Source organism: Carlito syrichta, unplaced genomic scaffold (assembly GCF_000164805.1).
Source record: "Carlito syrichta isolate Samal-C Ts95f unplaced genomic scaffold, Tarsius_syrichta-2.0.1 Scaffold287300, whole genome shotgun sequence".
NCBI lineage: Eukaryota > Metazoa > Chordata > Mammalia > Primates > Tarsiidae > Carlito > Carlito syrichta.
Window position 1 is genome coordinate 3,623 of NW_007231396.1, and position 8,893 is coordinate 12,515.

At 40.6% G+C, this 8,893-nt stretch overlaps 1 protein-coding gene across 1 annotated transcript; it reads right to left on the bottom strand.

The window, feature by feature from the left end:
- Nucleotides 1-3,128: 3,128 nt before the first annotated feature.
- LOC103254668 (disintegrin and metalloproteinase domain-containing protein 20-like) lies at nucleotides 3,129-5,366 on the bottom strand. The gene has a single exon (XM_008052691.1). The coding sequence runs from the start codon at nucleotides 5,364-5,366 to the stop codon at nucleotides 3,129-3,131; it is 2,238 nt and encodes a 745-aa protein (XP_008050882.1).
- Between the last annotated feature and the right edge of the window lie 3,527 nt (nucleotides 5,367-8,893).

An 8,893-nucleotide genomic window follows, 5' to 3' on the forward strand; every position in this document is an offset into this window, starting at 1 on the left:
AAAACTGATGCTAAAGTTTAAATAACAAGGACAATTACTGAAATCCTATCTGGGAAGATTCACTTGTGACATCATGTGCTCTTCAGGTACTCCACGATATACTTCAATTGGATAAAGCCTTTAACCTGTGTGTGAGTCAATATACATATATACATATATTTTATAGTTGTGTGTTCCTACCTAGGGATAAGTTAGGACAAACCTCCAACACTGCCCAGTTTTTAGTCAAAGACAGCATGTATGAAAGAGCCCTAATTTCCTTGGATGGAAAAGTAAGCCCTGTTCCTGTTTCTGAATTAAAAAAAAAAAATACCATGGAGGTCGCGTGCTTTGATTCTTCTTAGGTCAACCTTCTGTCAGACTGAAGTCAGTTTTTTCCTTTTGTTTTTTGAATCCTTTGGATGAGCAGAGAATCCTTTGCTTAAGTTAGGGCAAAGCTCTCTTGTTACCTCAAACTTCTTTTACTACTCCTGTTCAACACAAACCTCTGGCCAGGTCTGTGCCAGATATATGGTCTGGCAGAAAGTTATAAATCTGTTAAATTCCTCTAAATGGTGTGATTTCAGAAAGTATAATTTTGAACGGCAGTGCCTTTTGTTACTTGGTCCATGTCACGTTTGTGTATTTTTGTGGTACCTTAGAAAGAAAAGGTAACAATAGCTGACACCATGACAAGTTTACTTCAATTGGTATGAAGAAGTCAAGAAAAGAGATCTTTCAAACGGACTCCAGTTTTTTGGGGGCTTCCTTTCCACACCTTCAATGTTCTTCCCTTTCCAAGGATCGTCTCCTTTCTATCTACTTCTGTTACGTCTCTTATACCCCACGTTTTCCTCGCCTCTCTTCTGTCCTGATCCTTATCTTTTTAGACCTCTTGCTCTTCCTCCTCCACATCTCCAGTTCCCTTTTACCGTTTGACCTGGAACATCAGCTCCCGTTGGATATGCCAAAGCTCTAAAAATAGGAGACATTTTTTTTCTTTTTTTCAAACATAAGATCTTGCTGTGTGGCCCAGGCTGGGGTACAGTGGCATGATCATATCTCACTGTGGCCTTGAACCCCTTGGCTTAAGCAATCATCCTGCCTCAGCCTCTTGAGTAGACGAGACTACAGGTGCACGCCACCATGCCTGGCTAATTTTTATTTATTTATTTATCTGTACAGATGCGGTCTCGTTATGTTGCCTAGGTTGGTCTCAAATTCCTGGCCTCAAATGATCCTCCTGCCTCAGCCACCCAAAATGCTAAGATGATAGGTATGAGTTATCATACCTGGCCTGGAGAAAAATCCTTTAAAGACAACTCTAAAGTTTTCTGCCCTTGTGTTGACTGGGTTAATGCAGTCAATTGACAAGGGTGTGATGAATCTATCTCAAATCTCTGGTACCAGTTAGAGACCTCTTTTAACAAAGAGGTCTTTTCTTGGGCCATGACACTGCCACTGACACCTATTTTGCTTATGGCCTATAACCTGAATTATCAAATACTATTTATTAATGGCAAATAGACTGGCACCACACCTCTTCTCAAGTTAAGACACACAGTTTACTATTTTTAATAGCATGATAAACAGAGTAAACCACACACACTGAAACTAATGGAACTACAGATGGAACAGCCTGAGGGAAAGAACAAGTGCTTCACAAATGCAAAACAGACCCAAAAGATAGGAGCAGGTATTGGAAAAGAGAAAAAAAGTCTACATACTATATATGACCTACAGTTATCATGCTTTGGCAAATAGCCTGCTCAAACAAAATTACCTTCCTTGTACTCTAGTTTCAATAATTGCCTTTGGATCAGGAAAAAATATCCCAGTTTAGTAAGTGGTCATCCAGCCTTCTTTTTAGTAGGTAGTGGTACCAGGTGCAAGTGCAACGACCAATGTTTGGCAAGGGCACAGTGAACAGGGGCTCAGGAGTGTCGGTAGGTGAAGACCCAGGTTACATGAGCTGTTGAGCCAGATGGACAACACATGGGGGGGCAGCAGAACTGTATACAAGATAATAGTCTACGATGTCATACATGGGTGGCACACCAGGTTGATTCTCTAGCTCTGCATCCTTCCTCTCCGCTTTGGTGGCTGCCCTCACTCAGATTTGATATTTTCAGGAGAGTTGATCTGAGACCTGAATCGTTAAAACAGAAGGAATGTAATCTGAATCCCTTGTCAGACCTATCCTAGTGCACTGTTTCTGAAGTGATGCTTCCTGATTCCCTTTAGCTAAAATTTTGCATCTGTACATGTTTTAGACAGTTCCATCGAGTTTAGGCAATTCCTGAGATTGTAAATATGTGGTTCTATGACTTCAATAACCACAGGCGTTGAGAAGTGATTTATCAGTGAACAATGACTCTTTATGTAATTGGTTAAACAATAAAGATGAAATACCAAAGTCATTACACGTGGACTTATCCCAATTTTATCACAACGCAGGAATGATAATGAGAATGCTAACAGATAGCACGTACTAAGTGCCCAAAATGTTCCAGGCCTTTCTTAGGTGCTTGTTTTTATTGGCACAAAACTTTGGAAAAGTACATTTCATTTCTGAATGTAATATATGGACCTTGACACTCTGAAATATTAAGACTTTGCCTGTGATCACATAGTGAACAGGTGGTAGAACCATGGTTGAAATCTAAGGTGCCTAAGTAAAATAAAATAAATTAAAATTAATATCTTCCTTTTTTATCATTGAGAAAGTTACTTTTATGCTGACTTGTTTAACACTAAAAGTAAAATGGACAAATAACAAAAATCTAATACATAACCAATCACTAAAAGGCCTCAAGAGAGTTAAAACAACTGTATACTTCTATAAACAAGATTTAGCACAGTGGTATATAGAAAACCTCAAGCCCCCAAATTCTAAATAAGCACAGGTCTTGTTATCAGTGAACCTAAGGTTTCTGCCATCATCTATAGGAGTATTAACAATATGATCAGACTTGAAACATTAAGTAAACTTAAACACACAGGCCCTCTTTAAATTGCCAAGTGATTTTATTTGAAGATGACAACCTCAGAATTACTAAAAGGTTATGTAATTGTCAGAGTGATTATTGATCATTTCTCCCAGTAAGTGCCAATATGATTTTCTCCATAATGTCGGCTTCCATTAGTATTCACTCATCTTCACGTACAGTATTTTTCAAAACTTTCTCTTCTACAATTTGTTTTGCTCGTGAAAGGCCACCAATAAGAAGTGAAACCAGAAAAAGGATGAAACGAATAAATATTGCAATTACAATCTGGTTTATATTCACACGTATGTTGGCTGCAATACGAGGGTTTTTGTCAGGAGGAGGGCCGCTGTCAACACTGCCACCTGTTCCCACTGTGTCACATGATGGTGGTTTCCAACCACGCAAACAGTGACAATGTTTCTTGTTGTTACACACCCCTTTGAAGCTGCAGTTCTTCAAATCACAGTCAAAACCCATGTCTGGATAAAAAGTACAATTTTGATTTAGGCAGTATTTTCCTGGGCCACATCCTGCACCATCCACTACAAGTCCCACATATGGCAAATCTGTCCCACCATGCGCATCATATCCAAAGCATTTTACATCTGTAATATCTTGTACTATTATGCTACGAAATGTAGAGTGCTCACCTCCACCAGGAATTTGTTTGACACCACTGCAATGCAGCATTCCACACAAAACATCATCTTCTTCACATGGCATAGGTCTACTTCCTCCTCCTCGCAGTGTAACCCCACAGTTTCCAAATCGGTCGCCCTTCATATTCAATTTTTTATAGCATGTTGGTGAACCATCTTTCACTCCGAAGCCAAAAAGAGCTTGACACTGCATATCACGGTCACTGCAGTTTCCTCTCACACAAACAGATACTGCTGAACATGGGGTCCCATCCTGGAGGTAGAAGTCATCTGGACATGTGTTTCCTTTGCCATCACAGAATTCTGGTAGATCACATATGCCACGTGTGTCTCTGCAGATGGTTCCCGGGGGAGCTAATTTACAGCTTTGGCAGCAACTTCCTTCATAACAAGTACTACCAAGGTTAAGGACACAATTGGTCTCACAACATTTATCGCTGGCACACTCTTTAAGGGAGCCACAGTCACATTCTTCATTCCTATTTTTGATCTTGTCTCCACAACGAGGAGCTACATAAGGATAATTGTCATATGGAACATTTTGAGCACCCATACAAGGATCGTATCCATAAACCCGGATATGAAGCCTTGCATAAGAACAATTGCTGAGCATATCTAGAAGACCAGGAACAGGAGCCATGACACAGTTGGTTCTTCGAAAGCAATAACAACCATACGCATCATGGTGCAGGCCAATGCTATGGCCTACTGTATGTGCTGTAACAGTTGCAGTTAAAAATAAGTGTCCTTCTTTTACATATACATATCCTGCTCCCCAGTTGGGATTGCAGATTCCTTCAGTGAAGGCAAAATAGTGACTTTCTCCAATCATATGTCCTGTTAAAAGAACTGAAGTATCATGTGGAAACTGTGAATACCAATGAGCCCATTTCCACAAACCATAGCGTTCCACCACTCTCGACGTAGAACCTCCGCTACTAATCTGTGTTGCATCTGCTGCATCCCATATGCACAACATACGTATATGGACACTTATCATCACTTGGATGAAAATAGAATGTACTATGTTGTTTAGAGTCACCATATTCTCTATCCAACGTGTAATATTTTTGTCTCGGTAATATAATGAGTGAGAAACAGTGTAGTGAAGTTTCAGGTATTTCCTATGATACCTCCACAAATAAACAGGACCTGCTCTTGGAGTTTCAGCCAGTTTTACCTTTTCAAATTCTTGAATTGTCTCTGTCTCTTCTACATTACACCTTTTTGCCTCTTCTGGTCTTTCTTCTGTCACCAGCAAAGATACCAAATGCTCAAATTTGGAAGAAGCCTCCAGGGGTTTGATTTCATAAGTCAAGTCATCTACCTGCAGCATGCCACGCAGACCTCCATAGCAGGTGTCCAGTGTGGCCATAGATCCAGGAAACCCCTCCAGGTAGCTGTAGTAGTAACAGTCTCGGGGGACAAAAGGGTAGTCCTCCTGCATGGCCCCTTGGTCATTATTGGTAATAACAGGAAAATGTCTCGGCAGTAAGTCCTTCTTGAGCTTCATGTGAATCATGTGTCTTCGGCCCTTGAAGCGCATGCTGTAGGAGAGCTGGTCTGGCATCTCAACTCCACCCCTCCTGTGGACCACCTTCCTGGGGATCACAACTTCAGAGGAAGAGAAGCGCCATCCTGGTGGGAGATGGGAACAGCAGACGGGAGACAAGAGTGCCCAGAGTACAGGCAGCCAGAGAGGACCTCTTAGGAGGGCCTGGACCCAGGCACGCCCCATGAGGAAAGGAGTCTTTGACCAAAGAAAATGCAGTCTAGTGGGAGGCAAGCAAGACAATTCCTGTCTTCAACTTTCTCATCAGGGCAGTCATGAGGAGAGTGGACTGAGGCTATAGGCTTGGCATTCACTCATAGGTGAAGAGTGAGAGTTAGGCTATTGCATAACAATGGTGTGCTCATAAAGGGAGGCTGTGCTCAGTCAACTGGAGACCCCAGGGTAGGGACCAAAGGAAGAGAAGAAAACGGGAGAAATTGAGAAGAATACCTGAGCTGAAATGTCCCTTGTCCTCTAAAGGAAGTTGTAAGTGGGGACAGAATAAGTAGGTATGATGGAATTTTAGGACAGTTCATGACTTTTTTCTGAAGATGAAATGAGGTAAGGCTTTAGCATGTGACTAAAAGAGGCAAGTGTATATAATGGTAAGAAAAGTGGAAGGTCTTCCTTAACAAAATTTTGAGGATAGAATTAGAGTTTATAGAAATCAAATGTAGTTGGGGTAATTGGTGAAATATAAGAGTAAAAAACTGTCAGAAAAATTAGAGTATGTAAACATAGTTTCTTATCATGTTAAACTTTTACCTACCCTGCGGGGGTCCAGCCTCCGCTGATCAGGGCCTGAGCTGGGGGAAGGGAATGAGAAAAGAAAGAGACAGAGAAACAGCGGGATTGGGAGGACTGCCTCTCAGGTAGCAAGGATTGAGAGAGAGCAAATTTATTTTACCGCATGCCTCTTATATAGGACAAAAATCTCACAAAGGAAGGCGAAACCATACAAGCAGGATATGTTAATGTCTGAGTTAAATCACACAAGCAGGGTAAGTATCAACGACTAAACTATGCAAATCTTAACATCTATGCTAAGCAGGACAATCACTTAGGATGGGCAGGTTCCGGGCCAGACCTGGCGCTGCTTGGCTATCCATAGACATGCAACCAAAAGGTCAGGGGAGACAAAGGAAAATGTAGGCTTAGTTCCTTGAACATAAGCCAAAGAATGTAAGGGCTCTGCCAGGTTCTATTCCGGTTTCCTTCACTACCCTATGATCCAGCAATTCCAGTCCTAGAAACAAACCCACATAGGCTTATCTACAAATGTCCATACACTTACTTGACAATTTGGAAACCAATAACTCATTCTTAATAGGTGAATGGATAAACAAACTGGTATATTATTCAATGGAATAGTCATCTTTAAAAACATAAACTTCTGCTACATGCAAGAGCATGGATGAATTTCACAGAGATAATAAGACAAAGGAACTAAGTCAAATGGAGTAGTTAATATACCATTTAATTTTTTGAAGTTCTAGAATACTCCAAATGAACCCATGGGAATAGAAATGCAATCAGTAGTTTCCTGATATGTGAGTGGGGGAATGGGGCATGCTCTTACAATGCCTTAAAATTAACAACACAGAAGAAGACTTCTGTGACCAAAGGCATGAGGTTTTTTTCCCCCACACTTTAAGCAATGGATATCAGCTCTGTATGTTCCAATTCAATTCTGACAATATGTTCTGGAGATGGTTTCAGATCCCCTAGACTGCCTACCCCCACTCAGACACCAGTCACAAGTCCAGGCATCCAGAACTTCTGACCTACCAGCTTCAAGGTGAGGTTCCCATAATCCCCTCTTTGGGTTTGATGAACTTGCTGGAGTGGCTCACAGAACTCAGGGAACCAATTTATTATAAAAGCTATCACACAAAAAAAATACAGATAAAAAGATGCATAGGGAGAGTTATGGGGGAAGAGACACTTCTTGCCCTCCCTTGCATGCTATCCTCCAGGAAACTCCATGTGTTTGGCTCTCTGGAAGTTCCCCAAATCCAGTGCTCCTGGTTGTCTTTGGAGGTTTCATTACATAGGCATGATTGACAACCAAGCAGAAATGTAATTGGACAAAAAGCACATGATCTAAACCCAGCAAGGTCTGCATGTTCACAATTTTCTTGGCCTTTTAGTGTAGTATTCCTTCCTCTACATGGGGCAGGACCTTCTCTGGAATGAGCATTTTTGACCCATGATCAGATTAGAGTCCTGGCCAGGCCAGGTGAAAGAAGGGCAGAAGAAGGTCACAGACAGAGAGATTCTACCACCTGAGGTCTGCTTCTGAGGCCTAAAACACCACAACATTGTGTGTATGTGTGGACTTTACTCTTTAACAATCTTTTTGAATTCAATTTTTATGTGTCTCTTGTCTGAGTTTTAATTACTTAGCATGTATTATTATTTTAAATTATGGGTATTTCATAAAGTTTGGAATGAGAGTGACATCAGGAAAATATCAAGCTTGGAAGTTGTAAGCTCTTATTTCCCTACAGACAAATTGAAAAAAATACCCTAGAAACTGTCTGCACCAACTGAGTAGAAGCTCTGGAGAAAGTAATCAAAGGGTTACGGCTAACAAGCAAGCACACATCAAGAAAAAGTTTGAAGAACACAAGGACACCTTTGCAAAAACATTAGTGAAAATGAGCAAAAAGAACACATCATTACTGAGCACAAACAACCAGATAGTGTTGGCTAAATTTGCTTGGAAAGTCTCTAAACAAATGACGAGCATCCTTCAATGATTAATTTTTTTTTCCTTTAGAAAAATTTGGATTCAAGGGGCAAATGTACAGATTTTTCACATGTGTACATTTCATAATGTTGGTAATGGTGCGTATGCTACCCAATGGTTAGTTTTTCAATCTTTGTCCGCCTCCCTTCATTCACCCATTAGGACCCCAGGGTCTGTTGTTCCCATTTTTATGTCCATGTGTATGCAGTGATTATCTCCCACTTGTAAGTAAGAACATGCATTAAGTTTTCGGTTTCTGTGTTAATGCATTTACAATAATGACCTTAAATTTCTAAAAGAACTAGACATTGACCTTCTATATGACCCAGCAGTTCCCCCACTGGGAATATGCCCAGAGGAACTCAAATCATTCTCTATAAAAGATACCTGCACACGCATGCTTTTTGCAGCACTTTTCACAATAGCAAAAACATGGATCCAACCATACTGCCCATTGAAACTGGACTGGATGAAAAAATTGTGGTACATATACACAGTGGAATATTATGCAGTCATAAAGAAAGGTAAACACATGGACTTCGAAGTAACTTGGATGGATTTAGAGTCTATCATACTCAGTGATCTATCACAGAAACAAAGAACAGAGTTCCATATGCTCTCACTCATAAGCGAACCCTGAACATGTGCCATATACAAGAAAGGGTTTGGTAGTAGCGGGATACTGCCTGGGTGGAGTGGGGACACAACAGCAGTATGGGTGCTTGATTTTAAACCAGGCAAAGCGGGGACTAAAAGGAGGCTGAAACTTTACCTGTATGATGTCCTTTTGTATACCTAATCCTGAATTGTACCCCACATCTTTAAAATTAAAAAATAAATAAATAAAATAAGACCCATGAGAGTAACTGTTTAGCTTATTGCTGTTTCCATGATGCCTGTAGTGGGTCATTGATAAATGCATCCTCAATGAATGAATAAATAAATGGTATTAAGTGAAGAT

Coding starts and splice junctions, on each gene's coding strand:
- LOC103254668 (XM_008052691.1), bottom strand. CDS start 5,366: ATGGGGCGTGCCTGGGTCCAGGCCCTCCTAAGAGGTCCTCTCTGGCTG.